The sequence below is a fragment of the Pongo pygmaeus genome, chromosome 3 (assembly GCF_028885625.2).
Source record: "Pongo pygmaeus isolate AG05252 chromosome 3, NHGRI_mPonPyg2-v2.0_pri, whole genome shotgun sequence".
In the NCBI taxonomy this organism is placed as follows: Eukaryota; Metazoa; Chordata; class Mammalia; order Primates; family Hominidae; genus Pongo; species Pongo pygmaeus.
The window spans coordinates 159,858,529-159,882,666 of record NC_072376.2 but is presented as its reverse complement, the minus strand read 5'-3'; the positions used below and the strand labels follow the sequence as shown (position 1 = coordinate 159,882,666).

At 38.3% G+C, this 24,138-nt stretch overlaps 1 protein-coding gene across 4 annotated transcripts in view; it reads left to right on the top strand.

Moving 5' to 3' along the window:
• Positions 1-4,032: 4,032 nt before the first annotated feature.
• Positions 4,033-24,138, top strand: part of TTC29 (tetratricopeptide repeat domain 29) — a 290,487-nt gene continuing 270,381 nt past the window's right edge. Inside the window, exon 1 of one of the 4 annotated variants that reach the window (XM_054486394.2) lies at positions 4,033-4,093. In XM_054486394.2, the coding sequence (XP_054342369.1) occupies positions 4,073-4,093 (21 nt within the window). In that variant the 5' untranslated portion in view covers positions 4,033-4,072. The remainder of the gene's footprint in view (positions 4,094-24,138) is intronic. The other 3 variants (XM_054486390.2, XM_054486393.2, XM_054486388.2) reach the window with 3 other exon arrangements.

Here is a 24,138-nt window from a genome sequence, read left to right as displayed (position 1 = left end):
CAAGTCCAGGCTGGGCACAGTGGCTCACGCCTGTAATCTCAGCACTTTGGGAGGCTGAGGTGGGTGGATCACGAGGTCAGGAGATCGAGACCATCCTAGCTAACACAGTGAAACCCCGTCTCTACTAAAAATACAAAAAATTAGCTGGGCATGGTGGCATGCGCCTGTAATCCCAGCTACTTGGGAGGCTGAGGTAGGAGAATAACTTGAACCCTGAAGGTGGAGGTTGCAGTGAGACAAGATCGCGCCACTGTACTCCAGCCTGGGTGACAGAGCGAGACTCCATCTCAAAATAAAATAAAATAATAAAATAAAATAGATAGCAGTCCATTAGGCAGAAGCTTTATGTTTTTGTAAGCTGTATCATATAGTCAAAATTTCATCAGCACTTTTTGATATAAAATAATAATATAGTAGGCTACATGGACATCTACATTGTTAGTAATGCTGCATTATTACATCCACACCATACAAGCAATGATGCATCAGAAAGTAGAACTCCAAGGCTATTGGTGATGAACTATCACATAGGTTTTCTCCTCTAAAAGTATCATACTAACATTTAGGCTTTAATTCGTGGTAATGATATACCAAGTTTTGTACCAAAAAGAAAAATGACAATCTTTTCCATACTATATTTGCTATCTGTAATTTACAGAGACAAAAGTAAATAAATAAATACTCAAGCCCACAGTGAAACTGCCCACACACTCCTGTGCTCTGAAAACAATGTTCAGCAGCGTTTGCTGATAGGGCAGGCAGTTAGCTAAGGCACTGTGGGAGGCTGGATTTGGCCTTTGCTCGGTTCATGTAATCAGAGACCAGAATGTTCTTAACCTTCTATGGGTGAGTGAACAACAAATTAGGAATTTCTAATTGCCTGCTCTCCGAGGGCCCTCTCCCAACTAAGTAGTGAAGGTATTAGCAGAAAAATGTTGTTCATCCACGGTGATGTTAACTTTTTGTGAAATTAAGAGACCTTTATTTGAAAACGGCTTCAATAGCTAGAGGCATAGAATATAAGGAATGTACTCCAGGCTGTAATAATTGCTGGCTGCCCTGGGAAATGGCTTCAAGGCCTGAGCAGTTGTGGCTCCATGCAAGCACATCCTCTAATTATTGAAAAACCTGTGTAGAGTCTCCATGTTAATCAGTCTCTCAGAGACTTCAGCTTTATGTGGTTAGTGCAGATTTATGGCATTTTTCTTTTTCTGTTATTAAAACTGATATTTCACAAGGAAGAAACTATCTCCAGACAACTGTTAAAATGCAAAGTTTCAATCATAAAAGAAAACTGCAAGATTATTTTGAGAATATTCCATAGAGAATTCCAAACAAGGATAAGAAACAACACATCAAAGGCGGGGGGAAATTTCAAAAAATAAAAAGGGCTGACTCTAAAATATTAAAAAAAAGACTCAACAGTTGGCCCATGGAATCAAGAGGTTATGGTATAATTAATTTAAATGCTTGTTACAATTATGGAAATAAACATTTCATGCATAAATGCAAACCGAATTATACATAATTATGAAAGCACTAAACTAATTGGAACATTTGGATTAACATAGTAGGAACCAAATTGCCTTTTAAAGCCAGTGATATAGTGCTTTGCATGTATCTTGCATGTACATGGCAAATATTAGTTAATAATGGAAAGAAGCATATTTGAAAACACATATTTATACGAAGTTGGCATTTTCTTTCTCTTGTAAAGTATATACATATTATAGGTTCAATTATAGTGAAATACTATGGAAGACATTCAAGGCTAGGACAGGCTGGTTACATCAGTTGTCACTAATCCATAGATGAAGAATGACGGGCAGAGACTCACAGTCCAGGACTTGAGTTTCCCTCCACCCTGCCACCAGCCATATTCTCAACACTCCAGGCTCAGTAGGATAATGCAGCTGGATGGCAAGAACAGGCAATTTGAGAAAGATATAAGGAACATTGTGCTTAGCTGAGATGAGGAAGATTGAGTATGAGATTCTTCCTCCCCTAAATTTCAAAGTTTGTCTGGACCCTCCCAGCTCCCTTTTGGTATTTTTAAAGTTTGTCTATTAATATACTTTCTCTTCTCCCAGATGTACCACATCATTTTACTGCATGAAGGCTGTACAAATCTTTATAATCTATTCCTACATAGTAGAGAAGTGCCCTGTGATTTTAAAATAAAAGAAAAACAAAAATCCTCTTTCTACTTTTCTTCTGTCCTTCAAAACTCACATTCCTACAGAGAAGGTGACCATAGCTTAACTTCAGAAAAACAGTCTGATTAAACTACATGTATTATAGTTGAAATGACTGATAATATCCTTTTAATTCTCCCAATAGTAACATCTTGTTAACCCAAGTGAACCAGTAATTATATGTAATTAGAGTTCCCCAGACATTACCATTACATTAGATAAGGGATCATAGTAACAGCAGTGGAGCTAATCTCACCAGCTTCTCTGACTCTGCTTGTTCATCCATTACCTTATGCTCTTGCAAAATCTCACTCTCTGATTTCTAACATCTTGAAAAATGTTTTATACGTGTCTAGGTACAAGGTAGCCAGTTATAGTCTACAGTGCATCCACCATGGTCCTCCTGTCTGACTAGAGCCACTTTCATGTATATGTCACCTCCAAACCTCCTCACTATGGCTATGATTCATGGTGCCTTTCACAACAAGGTTGGCACCCAAACCGAAAGTGCTATGTATTGATACTCCCTGAGAGTATTAGGAACACTCTGGGTCTTCTGTGATTTAAAGCCATCGTATTTGTTATCCAGTAGTGAGGAGAATGTTTTCCTTTCTAATGCTCATACTGATACTAAAGTAACCCTGGATACCTGTGTTTCATGGAGTCTCATAAAAATATTCCCTTAGCTTCTTCCTTCAAGCATGCTCTACATAGAACTCAAATGCAAATCACTGGAAGCAGGTCATATGAAGCAATAGACCCTCAATTCCAAGTCACTGTCCATTTTATTGATAGAATATTAAAAATCACCATCACTTACCATGGTATCATTTTTCAGTGTAGTATTTTAACATGTTGCTGAATTATAGTTTACAATATTTTTCTTACAGATCAAGGAGTTCATTAGTGGGCTCTTAGAGTGTTCTTATGAATCTGTTTATTCTCTCCTTTTCTCAGTTACTCTTAGAAATTTTCATGTGGGCTTTGGGTGGAATGGGGCAGCAAGGCCAAAGGCTTTCACCATTGCGGATTTCTCCACAAGATGAGGAAAAGCATCTATTGCTTTATGACATTTTTATCTTCTTATTGGGTGTAGATATTCACTGATAATTATTTTAAGTTACAGAATTTCTGTTAGAACTAGAATTGGCTAAACAGTCAATAGCCACCAGTGATCATCAGTGGACAATCATCTTTTCAATCTAATGGTTAGTTAAATAATAACATTTTGGGAGGAGTTTTAGAAAATCAAAAGGGGACAAAAATGATCTAGTAACAAAAGGATGAATATATGCACAATCATTTTATCTTAATCATATTAAATGTAATAATTCCAAATGAATACAGAAGCTATCCATTAAAAACATTCTCTCTCTATTTTCACCTGACAACCAAAATGCTAACAGACGCCTGGGCCCAACCCTTGAGATTCTGATTTAGTTGTTCTGAGGTGGGGCTTGGATGCCCACATAAAAAATATAAACAACTAAGAGATGAAACAGTACACAGATGCATATATAAATAAATATCTACCCAGGATTGAGAAGTACTGATACACTGTGTACCAATTCCCAATAGATACCATTTGCCTTGAAATATCTATCTCTCAAGCAGAAGTGGCCCACAATTTAAGAGAGTTAAATCATCCTCCACAACAGATGAAAAGAGAATAAGCCCATGGTTCTTTATAACAAAAATAAGCATCCCATATCTGTTTGCCTCTTCCTCCACTGTATCGGTAGGAGTCCAGGCTGGGATTGGGAAGAGCACTTACCTGTGGTGAGCCCAGCCTCTGAAGACCTGGCTGCTCACCATGTGAGCAACGAAGTCAACCTCATTAAAGGAAGTGATTCGTGGTCCTGGCTCAGGAGAAGTCTATGGAGTATGGCCATCATCTGGTAAGGCTGGAGAGGTAGCTATTCTTTCTCTATTAGATAACACCAACCAGTTCCTAGAGGTCTCCAAGTTGCTGGAAGCACTCCTACTCTTTCCTCCTGAAGTTCTATCTAGGAGAATGGGATAAAAATGCCTCCCTCTTCTTTTGGTTGAGGATGCGACCCTTGGGGGTAGAAGAGGCGGGTGAACTCTAAAACTTGCATTGGTTTTTATTCTATTACAGGGTATGTGTATTTTCTGTAAAAAGCAAATTCTTAGTTTCATCTTAGGAATGAAAAGATAAGTGTTTCTGAAGACAAAGACACTATCATAGCCCCCTTTCCACCTGACTCAGAATTGCTACCATTAGAACTACTTCTACAAATTCAGACCACGATGTGGAGACTTATTCTCAGGAAGCCAGAGTTGATTTGCACAGGTTACTTGGGATGAGAAAGGGGTGGAAAACTGTAAGATTTCCAGGTGACTTTAGGATAGAAATCATATAAAATTGAATGGAATATGTTTGCCAGGGAAAAGAAAGTATTAATAACAGGGGAATGCTTAAATGTCTCAATTCCAGTCTCAGTACTGCTACCAGTTTTCTTAAGGATCTTATGTGAAGTAGAAAGGCAATGAGTCATTTCACTGATTTTTTTTTTTTTTTGGCCCACTCAGTTGCAATGTAAATACATGGGGCATGTACACTACAAAAAAGAGGAAAAAGAAAATACTCAAAAAGAAAGATTGTGAAGTTGGTAGGAGGATAATACTGCGTACTGATTTAGAATCATTAAATCCTGGTATCCCATTACTAGAAATGACCATAGACATCATTAAGTCAATCAATGTATTTTCTCTTACATATGGGAGAGCTGGCCATCAGAGAGGTTAAAGGATGTGTTCTAGGCCACAAAAACTATCAGTCATGTTATAACCAGGTTGCTTAATTCCTTCAGTTCAATATTTTCCATTTGGTTTATAACCAGCCCCAATTTCCAGCTAATGGAGATATTTTTAATATAGTAGAAGTATATACAATTGAAGTATATATAATAGATGTACATAGAGAATAGAACATATTTACTCCCAAAGATACTTTTGCATGAATTGGCTGTCCATACGACCTGCAATAAGTTATCTAGCCCCTCTATGCCTCTGTTTCCACATCATTACTGAGTTGGACTAGATTTCTATAGTACCTGAATGGGCCCACCAGGATCCCAGACCAAGATTCTTGAAAGCTAAGTCATTCTGAAGTCTTCAGAAAACTGCAGATGTGGCAATATTTGATATATGGGTATAAACCTTGTGGGCACATGTGCTGGAAGCTGAATGGACTCCAGGCTTCGATGACTTTTCTCTCACTTCTTGTAGCACTTGCTGCACATGTCATCCATGAGGCATTTATCACTTGTCTTCCACGTGTTTACAAGTACACATATGTACATGTTTGCACACCAGTAGATTTATTTTAAGTCTCCACGGAGTTGAAACTGTGACTTACCATTCTTTGAAGTCCCAGTGCCTGGTCTATATGGAATATATAATAACCCTCTGCTGACATTAAGGATTAGATGCCTCATGTCTATTTTCTTAGTTAAGGAAATATCTATGGAAAATGTATAGGTTATCTGGCATGAATCATTTCCTACAACTTGCCTATATTCCCATTGGTATGAGATGCCTTTCCTTAGGTTTCCTTCTCATTACAAGGGATAAAAGAAAGTGAGGAAGATAGGGACCTAAACACAGAACCATGTCTTACTAATCTGCAGAATTAGTAAGCAATGTAAAGGCCTCACTGTTTTTTAACAAAAAAAGTACTTGTATTTGCTACTACTGTGGTTGTTTTGAGTTTCCATTCAAACGAGAACCAGATAACTTAGCAGCAGTTTCTCTAAAAGTCTTAAATCAATAAATGATGTTTCAGCAGTGCTAATAAATCACCACTTCTCTATTAAGCCCCTGATTTAAATCAGTCAGAATTTCTCAGGATTTTAAACTTATCATGTTCTTGAGCAGGAAAGAAAGGAATGGGAAGTATCATCTTTGTTAGCTTTAAATGGTAGGCATACCTAAGGTAGATACAAAGAAGAGCAAAAAGAGAGTGATGATTAGGATTGGTTTTGATTTGGATTTATTTTTGCAACATTAGGTTTGTTTAGTGAAAGTGCACATTATCTGAGTGAATAAAGAATTTTTAGCCTAACACTGGAAATGGTGCACTGAGAACTTTTTTATTCAGCCTTCCCCTTTCATCTCTCAAAGGGAATGGAGCAAGTGTGTGATGGGAAGAGTTTGGATTGGATTCAGACAAGATTATGGGACTTAACTTCTCTGAGCCTCAGAATCGCCATCCTAAAATGAGAGTAATAATTTCTTCTCTGGGGATTTTTCTCAGAAGATTAAATGGGATAGTCCAGAGTATCTAGGATTGTGCCTAATGCATTATAAATGCTCATTAAACCACCTGTGACTTTGCCAAGAAAAATAGCCAAGACAACTGCATTAATTGCCCATTGTTTCTCAGCTCATCATTTTCATTCTTAAAATACTTATTGCAAATCTTTCCTGCAAATTTCCCCAACGAAATGGAATTTATCCTGCACAATTAGGAAGTCAACTACATCCATATTCACATATGCACACATACCACTCCTCCCCCAGTAAGTCAAAGAAATTTTAAATATTTATGCATACATATGCTACATAGTTGTATGTATGAATAGACATATCATATAGTAATTTAGAATATAGCTTTTTTAAAGACAGTGAATCTTGTACTTGTTCTTAGTTCCTACGTATTTGAAAATACTATATAAGTACTTTGGTTTGCATTTAGTTAGAATAAGAGTTTCATTCACCAGTGACTCATCCCTTACATGTTTCATATTCTAGACATTTTCCCTACCCAATCCTCATGTCTCTTCCATGCATTTGTCTTTATATTTACATTGTCTGGTAATATGGATATTTTTGTTTGAGATTATTTGGCCTATGTCAAGTATTCTTCTCTGTGGTCCCCAGGGTCTTGTATCTTGTTTTTAACTTCTTCTTTTTCCTTGCTCTCTTTTTATCAAATGTCATCCATTGTGCCTCAGTATTTTACCCTTGGGTGTTTCAATTATGCATGAATGAGATCCGTCTCACAGTTGCACGTTCCCATTTTCAGTCTAAATAACCGCACACAAGAATAAAAGTCTCTGCATTTAACTTGAGGGGCTCTCAGCTGGTCGCAGGTTTCATTTGGGCTCACTCTGGTCTTCTCTGCTAGTAGCAATTTTGGAATTGTGTTTAAATCAGCCTGCTTAGGTGTTGCCCAAGCTTTTACGTCCAGCCCTCTTCAGTCTTCACTCCAATGTTCCAACTAAGCCTCTATTTTTACGTTTATGTATTTGCTACTATTGTGGTTGTTTTGAGTTTCCATTCAAACGAGAACCAGATAACTTAGCAGCAGTTTCTCTAAAAGTCTTAAATCAATAAATGGTGTTTCAGCAGTGCTAATAAATCACCACTTCTCTATTAAGCCCCTTATTTAAAACAGTCAGAATTTCTCATGATTTCAAACTTACCATGTTCTCGAGCAGGAAAGAAAGGAATGGGAAGTATTATCTTTGTTAGCATTAAATGGTAGGCATGTCTAAGGCAGATACAAAGAAGAGCAAAAAGAGGGTGATGATTAGGATTGGTTTTCTTTTGTGAAACATCAATCTGGCCATGCATACTAGCCCTTAACTCTTCCAGCTTGCTCCTGTCTGGAACTTCCCACACTTGATTACTTACTGCATTACACTTGTTCAATTAGGTGTCTCCAGTACATAGCACAATGCCCGACCCATAAAAGAAACAAAAAGAAACAAGTGAATAAACAAATTCAGGAATTAATCTCAAGGATGTTATGACTGTGACAATAAAAAGAATTACTATATTAGGCATTTCAATGACACAATGTAAATTTGTAAAGTAAACCTGAGGTGGCCAATAAAAACAACTAACCTATAAAATTAGTGGCTTTGTACTAGAACAAGTTTAGGTGATCTTTTTTATGAGCATTATTCTTATAGGTAATCCTTTGGATCATATGTTCAAAATGGCTTTAAATATGTCTATGCCATGTTTGTCTTCATTATCAATACAGCTGGAGTAGCATGCAGAATTAGAGAAACAATGCAAAGTAACTCTATGCTAGAGTGAATATGCAACTCAGAGCCTTATAAGGGTCTTTTTCAGCCCAGTTAATGGTGTAATTCTCCTCAATCTGCAGCCCCAGACACTGGCCCATGCTGTGTAAACAATCCTTATAGTCCATCTATAGAGCACAGCCTTGGTTTTCCTACTGATCTCATTTAAGATAAGAAACAAACTCAGTGCTAGTGAAATTTGCGTGCACACTTTCCTGAGCCATTCTAGCTCCATTTCATTAAAGGAGAACATATTCTTTAACAGCTTTGTGTCAAGGACTCCTGTTGTGCCATCTGCCATCTGGTCTCAGAGATCAACCACCTGCACCATAAAGATAACAATCATGTGTTCTCCATTGCATAGAAACACACTCTTGCAACATCAGAGGAAGACTGACTAGAATTTGGAAGCTGCAGCATCAAACATAAGCAAGAAAACTGTATGTAGGTAGGCTGATATTTCTCAGCCAATGGGATTTCATAAGACAGAAAATTTCAAACATATTTTTAAAAGAAATAGTAGAACCAATGTGTTAATGTAAGTGCAAACTTTTAATTGCAAAGTGAGATCCTTTAACAAACATATACGCACACCTTAATATTAACTCTCACCATCATAAAAGGAAAGACATGTTAATGCAAAAAAAAAAAAAAAAAAAAAGGAACAGTATAATTGCAGCAGTTCTTTAAGTGGAAGTGTTCTTATTTTTCTTTTTTACTGGGTTTGGCCCTGTGGTTGATGGCTTAGTCTTGGCTGTTGCCTCTGGAAGCCTCCTGCCTCTGGAAGCCTCCTGCCTCATCCTCTTCAGTAACACGCTCAGAAGACTTCTAGTGGAGGTTGCACAGCTACTTCTGTTCAGTCCTGGGTGGGAAACAGTAGAAACATTTAGGTTTTTTTCCTGCTTCTTGAAGTAACTGTTACAGGCCAGGTCCAGGTCAGCTCTGCCCGTGTGCAGTAAATCAATCATTGTGACATAGGTTTTGCAAAAGAGAAAAGATGTACTCACAAGACCGACATGTAGTGGGGGAAGGGAGGAGCGTGGGAAAATAGCTTTCAAATCTGCCTGCCCCAGGATAAGGCTTAGGGGTCTTTATGGTTTAGGGAAGTGGGGTGACGTAAGGCATGAAAAAAGATGACTAGCAATGGGGAACAATGAAGTAACAGATTCATTTTGGACAAGCATAGTTGGAGATTATGGCAGTTCTTAGAACATATGTATGGAAAATGGTGGCATTATGATGATCCAAGGAAGAGGTTTCAGCCCTCGGATAACAAAAGGCCACCTCTTGAGCACTTGCCACAGGCCAAGTTGAAGGGTCAGTGGTCTCAACCAGTTTGACTGGACAGGAGCTGGCCTAAGTTCCCGAAAAACAACGGGAGCAACCATTACTATGGTGACCTATAAATGGTATCTATAAAGTAGCCAGGGAAAGTTAAGTTTCAGCACTCAGTGGGGAGGCCTTTAGCTACCATGGCCTTCAGTTTCATGGAAAAAGGAAAAAACGTGACAAAAAAACAAGTGACCAAAAGCAAGCAGGGCAGGCAGTTCTGATCAAAATAGCCCTTTGGTTTCATAATCAACTTTTCTTTTTTTTTTGAGACAGATTCTCGCTCTTGTCACCCAGGCTGGAGTGCAATGCGTGCTCTCAGCTTACTGCAACCTCCACCTCCCAGGTTCAAGCGATTTTCCTGCCTCAGCCTCTCGAGTAGCTAGGATTACAAGTGTGTGCCACCCCACCTGGCTAATTTTGTATTTTTAGTAGAGACAGGGTTTCACCATGTTGGCCAGGCTGGTCTCGAACTCCTGACTTTAGGTGATCCACCCGCCTCAGCCTCCCAAAGTGCTGGGATTACAGGTGTGAGCCATCACGCCCAGCCCATATCCAAATTAAAGTCTGTGTCTTAAGTAAACACTCAAAAATGCAAGCCACCCTTTTTGCCCCTTGTAAATCCACAGACAACATCACCAAGAAAAGCCCTATGAAATAGGACGTATGACCAACAGTGGAGAACTGAATTTTGCTCACCCACTAGCTAAATCTTTTCTTTGTAAAGGCTTCATTGTCATTCAAACTGGTCAGTAACTCCCCTTGAGTATACATATTCAAGAATAGCAAACAAAACATTTATCTGTGGTGAGATCAACAGTGCTTCTAAAAGAACATGGATGAATAGCAAAGTAAATACAAATCAACAAACATACGACTTTAACAAAAACAACACCCTCCCTCTAGGGAACTTTTTTCTTTTTTTAAAACAATCCATCTGCTCAAACAAGGACTGGGTGTAAGAGACATGATTATTAGTTAAACCATCTTAATGAAATGTACGGACCTATGTGCTCTCAGATAGATAATTCATGTGCAATTGTATTATCTCTCAATGTTTAATTAAGTATTTGCCTTTTGGCTAATCAACAGCAATTAATAAGAGATGCTTATATTTATACAACTTAAAAGAAATGTTGACATGGCCTCCACTGGAATTTTAGTGGTCTTCTCTGTGAAAGCAAGGGTAAGTAAGAGTGTGTGCCAGGTCAGAATGAGAACCTGTATATTAGTCAGCATTCTCCAGGGAAACAGAACGCACAGAATGAGTGAATATGTGTGTGTGTGTGTGCATGTGTGTGTGATACTGTGATTAATAGGAAATATGGATTTTGGTCTTCATCCTTGGTTCCTGACACAAAGCTCCTAAAACCATTGTCGTTTCCTGAGCAATAGGGTTGCTAAGAGAATCTTTTGTTCTAATAATTCTAGTATTTGGTCTTTGATCCTGGTTCCTGACACAGAGTTCCTAATCCCTTGGAATTTTCTGGGACACAGGAGTGTCTTTTGTTCTAATTAGGTGACTCTTGGTGGACTCTTGGATGGGGGTTGGTCACCAAAAAGACTAAGCCATGATTATAAGCTTGGAACTTTTAGCCCTAACCCTCACCCTTATCCTCCAGGAAGGGGAGAAGGGCTGGAGTTTGAGTTAATAATCTATCATGCCTCCATAATGAAGCCTTCATAAAACTCCCTAACCTATGGGGTTTGAAGAGCTTTCTTCCAGGTTGCTGAACACCTGGAGGTTCCTGGAGGGTGGTGCACCCAGAGAGGGCATGGAGGCTTTGCACCCCTTCCCACATTCCTTGCCCTTTGCATCTCTTCCATCTGGCTCTGCGTGCTTTAGAATAAACTGGTAAACATAAGTAAAGTGTTTTTCTGGAGTTCTGTGAGTCATTGCAGCAAACGATCAAACCTGAGGTGGGGCCCTGGGAACCCCAGCTTATAGCCAGTTGATCAGAAGCTCCAGAGGACTGGATTTATGATTGGTATCTGAAGTTGGAGGAAGTTTTATGGGACTGAGCCCTTAACCTATGGGATCTGTCTCTAACTCCAGGTCAATAGTATCAGAATTGACTTGAATTATAGGACACCTGGTTGATGTCTGCTGGAGAATTGCTTGTTGGGGATATAAAAGCCCACACATTTTGGTCACAAGAAGTGTGGTGTTGAGCATATAGTAGGAGAAACCAGTTTGTCTTTTTTCCTATACTGTGTATCATATATGCCTTCAACTGACAGGATGAGGTAACCTGCTTTACTCAGCCTACTGATTTACAATATATCACAAGGATACATTCACCCTCATATTTATTGCAGCATTATTCACAATAGCTAAGACATGGAATCAACTTAAGTGTCTATTGACAGAATAATGGATAAAGAAAATGTGGTATACACAATGGAATACTATTCAGCCTCAAGAAACAATGAAATCCTGTCATTTGTGGCAATACGGATGAGCCTGGAGGACAGTATGTTTGGTGAAATGTCAAGCATGGTAAGATGAATACCATTTATTCTCACTCATATGTGGGAGCTAAAAAGCAATTCGAGTTCATGGAAGTAGAGAGTAGAATTGTGGGTATTAGAGGCTCGAAGGATAGTGGGTGGGGAGGATGGGAAGAGGTTGTCCAACAGATACAAAATTACAGCTAGATAGGAGGAGTGAGTTCTCAGGTTCTGCAGCACTGGAAGGTGAATATGGTTAACTGAAATTTATCACATGTTTTCAAAAAGCTAAAAGAGGATTTTGAATGTTCACAGTGCAAATGATAACTGTTTGAGGTGACAGATATATGAATTCCCCGAATTTGAATCATGACATATTGTATACACCTATCAAAATATCACTCTTTATCCTATAAATATGTACAATTATTGTGTGTCATCTAAAAATAAAAGGAAAAAATCAAATTCCCAAAAATAAAAAATAAATAAAAGCTTACATTTAAAACATCATATTGTATATATACAATATACATAAATATGTATATATAAATAGATACAGTTATATATAAGTATATATACATATATACAATTATATGTAAACATATACAATTATATATAAATATATACAATTTCTTGTTGATTAAAACAAAATAATCTTGGTTCTAGCCATAGAACCAAAAATAAACAAATAAAATAAAAACCTGTATTATCTTTTTTAAAAAGACCTATTGATTTAAATGTTAATCTTATCTAAAAAATGCCTTCAGAGCAATATCTAGACTGGTATTAGACCAAATATCTGGATGCCATGACCTAGCCAAGTTGACACATAAAATTAATCATCACAACCTGAGAGGAAAAAAAAATGAGAATATTAACTTTAAAATAGAAGGCTTAAAACAGATGAATATTCTAAAAAGGTAAATATAATAAATATTTTATAGATAAAGTCTCCTTTTAAAGTCCCATACTTTTCTACACAGAGCTAGAAGGAATTTGACTGGATTGAAAGGAATTTCGAATAATCTGTATCTTAAGAATGTCATCTTAAGATGTGTTTTGTGCAGTATGGATACGCACTTGTGGCACCTAAAACATGCACACAAAGCGTACTTTGTCACCCTGTGAAACATAAAACTGCAAGGTAAACGGAGGAGCCTGTATTAAAATTATAAAGAACCCAGGATGTCATTTGTTTCATAACTTGTCATAAAATGATAATGATTTTTTGATCCTCAGCTTGGTGCCACCATTTCATGCCAGCAAAGTGACTATTTTTACAGTCTTAGACTCTGCAAAATTTTAAAAACATAAGGAGAAGAGGGGAATCACAAATGACAAATAATTACCAAGGTACTTTGTACATTTGGAAAGTGGTAAATGCTTTGGGCATGTGAGAGGAAACTTTGACTAACTCTCTGCTATAAATTTATTTCGCTTTAGTTTAAACCATCTGATGCTTTATTAAAAAATAACTTGAAATGGAGAAATTCTTAAACTACAGTTCAGAACAAATCATAGTTTTGGGGAAGAGGGAAAAGCCAGAACCCCATGCAGAATTTAACCAGAGTAGCCCTGATTTAGACATGAAGCTTACCAGAATTCACTTAAAGAGATGATTCTACTACTAAAGAAAGCTTGAACATCACTGTTGATGCCATTTCTTCATTTAAAGATGTTAAAATTATTTCTATGTTCATAAAATGAGCATAGAAGTGATGCTGAGCTAGAGCCCTGGCCATCCTACTGAGAGCCTTTGCTCTGCGCAGATCAATTTGAAAAAAGGCACTCCCTCTGCATGGTGGCATCCCACTGGCTTGACCAGCAAAAGGTGCCTTTGTGTGACAAAATAAGTCACCTTTTTCTTTAAAAATTGTAGCCCTTGCTAGGGCACAAGGCAGACAAGTAAAAACAAGCTAGATCTCATCCCTCATCACGCCTCTTCCACTTAGGAGCCTTTGTGCAAAGTCAGAAACACACAGTGGATCTTTGACCCTATGCTGATGTACCCCAGGGTCCTAAATAAGGCATTTAATATGACCATATCTGCTTAGTAAAATTAAATCTATTCACTTTCTCTCTTTCTGCTGATGAGTTGATATTGAGTTATATAACACTATCCTAATAGATTGACCTACAGAGATTTTTAAACAAAGAGAACTTCAACTCTCAAAAACACACAGAAATAGATTGTTTGGGGGATAACCTATTTTCTACGCTTACATTCTGCCCACGTTTCCTAAAATCTGCACCTAAAACAGATAAGAAGGAGACAGATACTCTTGCAGACATAGGAGAAGAGACATCAGAAGATTCTTCTTTGCAGGAAGAATGGGGCTGATTTTTTCAGATATTCTTCCTTAAGGCCAGACACTCTGAGAGAGTCTCTTTCTCCTCCTCAGCCCCTCTACACATTCCTTGAGAATTAGAAAATCCCTCCTTGTCTTTGCTGGCAGGGGAAACAAGTGGAGTATAAAATGACTGATAACTCAGGGTAGAGGCTGGGTCACGATAGCAGGCAGTCACTTGGACGGGCAGGAGAAAAATGGTTTTAAAGCTCAATGGGTTAGGACCATGTAGGATTGGGAGAGCAGAGCTAGGAAAAAGAGTCCAGAGAAGCGCTCAGCAGTGGCCACAGGAGGCTCTCTAACATCCCGGGGATGAGGCTGTGAGCCTGGAAGAGGCAGTGGGGATAAGTTAACAAACTAAGGAAAATGCTCTTGAGGCTCTTTGCCCTTTGGCATTTGTATATATTGGTGTAAATTGAATGACAACACTGCAGAAGGAACTGCTTACTCCTCAGGAGTGTGTGTGTATGTCTGTGTGGGTATGTGCAAGCACATGCATGTGCACACAAATGGGAAGGAAGATGTGTGACCCTTCCTCTCTTCTACTTAAATATACTCTGCTGTCTGTAGTTGTTAAGTGTAGAAAACAGACAAATGGAATAATGTAAGGGAACAACTCATGGGTAAGACCATTTTTGTTTTCACTTCCAACTATGTCTTTCGTGATAAGGAGAATAGTACCTAAGTTTCAGATAATAAAGCTTCAGCACAGTCTGGGAGAGACTGGCAAGTCATTATATTCCAGAGAAATTATTCTACTAGGTCCTGATTTACTTGAGTTCTTTGAGATTTTAGAACATGATGAAAGCTTTTGATCTGCACCAGATAAATATGTTAGTGTTAATACTCAGTTACATTGGGGCTGATTAGTCATTTTGTGGGTTTTCTACATCCTTCGCTTTCTCTTCTTTTCTGATTTTTGGCCATTTTACTGCTCATTAGCAACTTTACAAGAAATAAAACAGGAAATAAAAGAAGATAAAACTCAAATCAATTATGTAATATTATTTCTCTCTGATTTACTGTGATTTAGCTTGGGGGAAAGTTGGACATATTGGCTGAAAAAGCAGTTTGGGGCTTATTTGTGAATTTCAATGATCTATCTTGTCTCTGAAGAGGAGATAAGATATTGTCCTTCTTGTAGTGTTTTGGAGAGAGGCCTGCCTTTGCAAGACTAAGCTGGCCTGCATTTTTCTGCTTCTTGCTATTTCTGGATAATTATTTTATCTGTATTAGTCTGTTTTCATGCTGATGATAAAGACATACCCGAGACTGGGAAGAAAAAGAGGTTTAATTGGACTTACAGTTTCACATGACTGAGGAGACCTCAGAATCATGGTGGGAGGTGAAATGCACTTCTTATATGGCAGTGGCAAGAGAAAATGAGGAAGATGCAAAAGCAGAAATCCCTGCTAAAACCATCAGATCTCATGAGACTTATTCACTACCATGAGAACAGTATGGGGAAAACTGCCCCCATGATTCAAAGTATCTCCCACTGGGTCTCTCCCACAGGGTCCCTCCCACAACACGTGGGAATTATGGGAGTACAATTCATGGTGAGATTTGGGTGGGGACACAAAATGGGGTCTGGAGGATGGTGGCCCTCTTCCCACAGCTACACTAGGTGGTGCCCCAGTAGGGACTCTATGTGGGGGCTCCAACCTCACGTTTGCCTTCTGCAGGGCTCTAGCAGAGGTTCTCCATGACAGCTGTACCCCTGCAGCCCAGGCGTTTCCATACATCTTCTGAAATCTAGGCGGAGGTTCCCAAACCTCAATTCTTGACTTCTGTGCATTGGCAGGCTCAACTCTACATGGAAGCTGCTAAGGCTTGGGGCTTGTATCATCTGAAGCCATGGCCCAAGTTCTACATTGGCCCCTCTAAGCCATGGCTGGAGTGGCTGGGATGCCAGGAACCAAGTTGCTAGGCTGCACACAGCTCGGGGTCCCCATGCCCAGCCCACAAAACCACTTTTTCCTTCTAGGTCCCTGGACCTGTGATGGAAGGGGCTGCTATGAAGACCTCTGACATGCCCTGGAGATATTTTCCACATTGTCTTGGGGATTAACATTTGGCTCCTCATTACTTATGCAAATTTCTGCTGCCGGCTTGAATTTCTCCTCAGAAAATGAGATTTTCTTTTCTATGGCATTTTCAGGCTGCAAATTTCTCAAACTTTTATGCTGTTTCCCTTGTAAAACTGAATGCATTTAACAGCACCCAAGTCACCTCTTGAATGCTTTGCTGCTTAGAAATTTCTTCTGCCAGATACTCTAAATTATCTCTCTCAAGTTCAAAGTTCCACAGATCTCTAGGGCAGGGGCAAAATGCTGTCAGTGTCTCTGCTAAAACATAAAAAGAGTCACCTTTGCTCTAGTTCCCGACAAGTTCCTCATCTCCATCTGAGACTACCTTGGCCTGGACCTTATTGTCCATATCACTATCAGCATTTTGGGCAAAGCCACTCAATGAGTCTCTAGGAAGTTTCAAACTTTCCCACATTTTCCTGTGTTCTGAGCCACCCTCCAAACTGTCCCAACCTCTGCCTGTTACCCAGTTCCAAATTTGCTTCCACATTTTTGAGTATCTTCTCAGGAACAACCCACTCTACTGGTACTAATTTACTGTATTAGTCTGTTTTTGTGCTGCTGATAAAGACATATTTAAGACTGGGAAGAAAAAGAGCTTTATTTGGACTTACAGTTGAACATGGCTGGGGAGGCCTCAGAATCATGGTGGGAGGTGAAAGGCACTTCTCGCATGACAGTGGCAAGAGAAAATGAGGAAGATGCAAAAGCAGAAACCCTTGATCAAACCATCAGGTCTCATGAGACTTATTCACTACCATAAGAACAGTATGGGGGAAACTGCCCCCATGATTCAAATTATTTCCCACTGGGTCCCTCCAACAACACATGGGAATTATGGGAGTACAATTCAAGATGAGGTTTGAGTGGGGATAGAGCCAAACCCTATCATCATCTTTTTGGACCTTGATTTCCTCTACTATAATTTGGACTAGATGTTCTCCATTTGCCTAGAAAATTTCCCTGGTACTATTGAGCCACTGACAATTATGGAAATTCATTTGCAAATAAGATTTCTGACACCTGTCTAGCCTCCTTGTGGCCATTAGTCATCATTTTATAAGGAAGCTGGTTGGAAGGTAAATGCAGTTTTTGGTCATAAAACGGAGCCAGAAATCTGACTTGCTCTCAATAATCCCATGCTCCCTTACATGATCCACCTTTCCTTACAGAACTCCAGTCAGTTGCTCTTCTCATGCTTCACTCTCTTTAGTTTTTAAGTGATAATCAGAAGTGGCCTTTTCTTCCATCCTCATTACTGGAAGTATAATTTCATAGTGAATAACTCCTAATCCCCACAGTTCAGGGACCTTGCTATCATATCCAACCCCCTCTCTAGACTTTAGGGTATGCAGTGCTAACTCTTATTCTAACATAACTCAAACATTTGTTCTGATATAACTCTAACTTATTGTAACACACTCACATATGCTATTTCTACCTAGCACCTTATTATAATATTTTTCCAAATAGTCCTATTGCTATGTGGAGTCTGTAAGAAGAGAATGCAATTTTGTTTTGTTTTCATTATTTTCAGCAGAGAGCTGGGACTCACTTTGACTTTATCCTAAATTCACAGATGGTAGAATGCGTGTTTCTTTATATATAACCAGTGCTCATAACCAACTGTATGAATGAAACGGTAAGACAAAGAAACTTTTAAAGTAAACCCTTAATGTAGTATATTTGCATACTCTTAAATACCAAATATTTACTAGTTATCTAATACAAACTGGAGTGATTTTATTGAAACGTAAATCATATGCAATATAGTTTATTTTCTCCTAGGAAAACTATTCATGATGGATAATTATCTTTATTCCCTATCGATTGTTCACCATTTTATAATATTTTGCTGTTTATCATTTTTTCACTTCTTATATTTTGAAATAATTATTAGAAATTTTAATAACCTGTGCTATTGCTAATAATAACTATCAGTGACTTAATTCTGGTTCTCTGAGGGGAAACTTTCCTTGTTATGTCTCAAACTAGATCCTTTTTCTTCACCTTTTTTCGCATTCTGTTTCAGTGTATCTACCATAAACCCTTTGTTTTCATTTTCTTTCTGAAAAGGTATATTGAAGTTTCTAAAGCTTTCAGACACATAGCTCATACATGTGTCTTGAGAAATAGTTAGATACAATGAAGGAAGTTTGATATCTTTGTTATGATAATTTAATGGCTATACTACTTGATGTTAGGATGTTTCTCAAAGTTAAATAGTCAGAATAAGATTATAACGTGTGCAGTCATTAAGAATATTTGATCGGCATTGTATGAATCATATATTAAAATGTGTTCTGACTTAAATTTAAAATATTAGCTTAAACAATTCTCTATAGAATAAATAATATATTGACCTAGATTTTGATTATTACCTTTCATTCAATCCAAAGAGGACCTTCAAACTCACTTGCCTGAGGCACTCACAAGCTCTAGGTTTTTCATGCTCATGAAAGAAAGATAAGATTTACTCTTGAGAAGTGAGAAATCCTGCAGTAAAAACTCAGCGAGGGTTATCGGTTTGTATCCTTTAACTAAATCAATCCTGCCTTTGTAGAATCTTAATTTATTATTATCAACTTATTTGCCTCTTCAACTATAGTCCATAATGCTAAACTGACTGTCATGTGTTAGCATTACTACAACTAAAGTATAAGAGAGGGTGCTGTGCTCTAAATGTTTCTGTTCCTTCAAAATTCACATGTTGAAATAGTAACTCCCAAAATGATGAGATTAGAAAGTGTGAAGTTTGGGAGGTGATTAGATCACAAGGGCAGCACCCTCATGAATGGGATTAGTGCCCTTATAAAAGAGGCCTCAGAGAGACCTTTGTCCCTTTTACCACATGAGGACATGGCAAGAAGGTGTCATCTCTGAAACAGAAAAGTGGACCTTCAGCAGATAACAAATCTGCCAGCACTTTGATCCTGGGCTTTTCAGCCTCCAGAACTATGAGAAATAATTTTTTGTTATTTATAAGCCACCATTTTGTGGCATTTTGTTGTAGCAGCCTGATTAGACTGAAACAAATGATAAAGTTTAAGTGTGTTCCATCGACTAATTTTATTTTGGAAGTAATAATTTCTAACTACTAAATTAAAAGTGTTACTTAAACAGGTATTACTAATGTCTGAAAACCTGGAAGGTAAAAGATTACTTAAAACCAGTAAAGGGTGAAGGTCAGCCAATAGAGTAAGTTCCTTCGGGCTATATCAATGGCTCAAGTAGAATGAAGAGGCAGTGGTGAGGGGGCTGTGGGAACGTATGTCCCATGTGGGAGCTGGCCAAAAAGAGGGCTGCAGTGGAACTTGGTTTTTCTACATCTACATCACCTCCGCTATGAAATATTTATTTTATATTTTACATATGCTATTGAACATAGTGATAATAGCCTACTGGTTTAAACATTGGCAAAGCAAAATTCTCTATTTTCATTGTTAGAAGAAAGTTTCTATGTTGATTTCATTGTTTTAATTATATAGCACATTAACACTTCCTCCCTCGATGATTTTCATCCCATTCCTGTTTTTAACTACAGCCAGTATTCCAACTACTTCCAAATATGTATAACTGGTACTGAGTTCCAGATCTGTTTATTCAATGGCTTCCTTGACATTTCCCCCCTGAATATCTAATTGACATCTGAAATTGGACATGTCAAAATAGCACCCTGATTTTGTCCTCTTTCTGTTTGTTTCACCTGAGTCACCTAGCTTTACTGCTCTTGAGTTCTCCATTTCAGTAAAGGCATCACTGTAGTTCCAGTAGCTGAATCCACATAGCTAGGATTTGGTGAACTCTGCATTCAAACTTTTTCCTGACTCTTCTTCTTTGTCACCACACTCCACTCCTACTACCTTAATCCAAGCCGGTCCCTCCTGCTTACATATCTCCAATGACTTTCTAAGGCATTGAAAATAAAATCCAGTTTCCTTACTATGGTCTAAGGTTCTATGTAGTTACCCCTCTACGTCACCTTCTCTCCCACTGGATCACTACCTACAAACCAAATGTGTATTCTTGGCTCCTGGGCCATTTGATTGTTTTCTGTGCTCTGTAGCAAATGAGTAGAAACTTAACAACTTCCAGCCACATATCTATTATCTCATCATTTCTGTATGATATCTAGCTTTGCTGGGTGCTCTGTGTAGTGTCTCATAGGGCTGCAAACAAGGGGTTGGCCAGGACTGAGTTTTCATGTGAAGGTTCAACTAGGGAAGTGTTGTTTCCCACTGGTGTGGTTTTGGAAGCACTCAGTTTCTTGTGGCTGTAGGAGTCACGGAAGCTTCCTTTTTCAAAGCTGACAACAGAGGGATAGAGAGACTAGAGTAAGTCTGATAGCAAGATGGATCATCACATAAAATAATCACAGGAGTGACATCCATCATTTTTGTAATGTTATATAGATTGGCTAGAGTAAGTCACAGGTATCACCTACAATCAATGGGATGAGATCTTCTAAAGATGTGAACACTGGAATGAGGAAATCATGGAAAGGTACCACAGCCAATGCACCAATTCTGCTCCCACCTCTGGAGGTTTGCCTGTCCTATCCCACCTACCTGTGATGCTATCCCCACAGATCTGTACCTGACTTCTCCATTCCATCATTCACTCAGGTTCCAGCTCAAATATCACTTCACATGGTGGCATTCTCTATTCAATCTAAAGAGACATCCCCAAACACACATATGAGTGTGCACATGCATGCATACACACACATCACTCTAATTGTGTTACCTTGTTTTATTTGATTCATAGCCTTGAAATCATCTTGTTTACTTATTGTCATAGTCTTGGAATCATCTTGTTTACTTATTGTCTATCTCCCATTCCCCTCAATAGAGTTTAATATTCAAAAAGCCCATTAATCTGAGTGTTTTGTTTAGCACTATATTTAAACAGGTAGAAGTGGCACATAATAGTGTAACTAAGATTGTTAGATAAAAATAAAAGAATATTGGAATAAATTGCTTATGCCTTACAATTTTACTTGGGATAAAGAACTGAATTATGAGATTCCCATCTGAAAATCGAAAAATAAAATTGATCAAAATCTTGTTCTAAAGATCAGTTTGCTGATGTGACTAGCAATGTGTAAAAATCAGTACTTGGAAGATTGAGGTCTGAATTAAAATTCATAATCATGTATCCCTTCTTATTGTAAAGGGTTTATGAAGAAAAAGCATAGGACTTGTAAAATTTTTATTTCTTCAGTGATAATTATATTCCTAAATTTACAATACATATTCACATGAGGATCAGAGTCTTCACATGTTTATACTAGTTTGTCATTTTGTGAATTTTGCAGATTCAAGTCACAAAATTTGAACTTCATTTAAATAACACATGTCTTTTCAAGCTGGAAAAATAAACAAATTAATTGACTGTGATACTCATTACAACAGATACTGAAGTAGGCTGTTCTGTAGAGTTTTATGGGATTTTCAGATGGGAATTTCATAATTCAGTTCTTTATCCCAGTATTGGGTAGGAACACTAGCTCAGTGTCTAGCTTACAGCTTTGCTGATGCAACGACAAATATTTACTAGTTCACCAAGAAGTAATTAGGAAGTAGAAACCGATTTACAATGGTCAACATTCTGAAGACTAGTGTTTACACACTAGATTGCCAGTTTATGTTCAAATCTGTATTTGACAAGGCAACAAATCCTAATCCCTTAACTCAAGACAGAACTTCCTTTTTCAATGCATAAAGCAAATTGTCAGTCAGAAAGTTTACTGGCAAGCACAGAATTAGAAAGGAGTCAGATATCCTTAAAAGACATGTCTACCGTGCTTTGGCCACCTATAGGATTACATTACTCTAGTAATGTCTCCATCTACATGACTAGAATTGACCTTTGGAGTCAGCCCTAGTGTCTCCGGACACTGCTGGAGGGCACTTGGTCTTTCTCACCCTCTGCCTTCTGCTGGTTTTAGCAATCATGACATTATCTCTTCTAGGCAACTTATATTGCAGTGGAATCTATTATAGGCACAATTTTCTAAAAATACATCTAGGTCTTTATACGCACAATTTTCTAAAAATACATCTAGGTCTTTATAGCCACAAGTCCTCAGTCTCAGGGGCAATGCTTTTACAAGCTGTTTCGTACAATGGGCCATTTTTATAGATGCTTGGTCTCGCCTATAATGGTTGATTTTTACAGCTCTCAGTTTCATTTAAAAACTTCTTCCTTTCCCCTTCTCAAGCCCTCCTGTACCCTTTTTGGCACCTGTAGCTCCTGTGAACCGACTATATGTGTGGCTTTTTACTTATTAAATAATCATCTGCTTAGCTAGTTTTGGTGGCTCTAATAGGGAAAATATTTTCATTATAAATTCTATCAATATTTTAGAATAAGCTATTGGAAAACATCTGCAATTTTCTATCACAATTTTCAACTTATTCTCTCTGAAACAGAAAGTAATGAAGAGAAAAATGGAAATACTGAAATAAACATTTTGGGTGTCAACTTTCTTGAAAATATTTTATTCTCCCTTCAGTGTGTTGCTGAAGCAGTACACAGATGTGCTTTTCTGGAATCTATGTGTTTAATGATTTGTGTGATGAGCTGTATCTATTAAGAACGCTGACAATGGTAGTTTAATCTTCAACGATACTGCTCTCTCTGTCTCATCTCTCATTCTGCATGTTGTAAAAAAAGGAGAGGTGATTTGGAGAATTTTCGAGGCTAATTATGTATTTCAAGTGAGACACCCGTTGTTTTGTCTTCTGATCAGAAACCAGTAATAATCATCAACTGAGCAAGATTCTGCTTAAACAAAACTATGCCTCCTGCTATGAATACTGTGCAAAATTAAGTGGATAAAGTAAGTCCATTTTGTTTGTGGTAAGCTCTTACTCAGTTAAAACAACCTAGTCAGATATGCTTCTGCATGTCTAAGGGTCTGTTCTTTTCACAAAACCTCCCACCATTTCAAAAGCAGTTTCTAGCTGAACTATAAAATACTATGTTATTCCACTTGTTGGGATTGGCAAAGAGCCAACCTGAGCAATGAGAGAAGCACTTCAGGAGTTTTGGAAGGCAGGAAGGGGAGTAGCAATGATTCCAGGGGTGGGAACCAGGCTGAACAGGGTGCTGAGACCATGCTGCTCTTTCTGGAGGGAGAAGTAAGTTAGTGAAAGATACAATGATGAAGGGCAAGTACAAAGATTTGAGCAGCACATTAATGCTGTGAAAGGTGCAGGGCAGTTTGGGCAGATGATACTAGAAATGTCAATAATGCATACAGCTTGCTAATCAAATTGATTGCAATTATCAGTAGGTGGTAGCCAATCAGACGATATGGAGACTGTATTAACGATGTGATCTGGAAGAGTCGCGAAGAGACCACTCACCTTTGGAGGAATCATTCCCACCTGTGAGACATCACTGCTCAAAGTTGGTAGCACATGGTGATCAGGAGCAAGGACTTTGGAGTCAGAACACCTGAATAAATCCCAGCTGTGTCATTTATTAGCCAGGAAAACTGAAACAATACAGCAGAACTGGATACATGCGGCATGGCAGGTAGCTTCCCAAAGCAGAGTCAGGGCTACTCCTGCTCAGACCTAAAACAAAGTACTTAAACTGTACATGGCAGATTGGTGCTGGCTTTGGATGTCTTCCAGAGAAATGCATTCAATGCAGG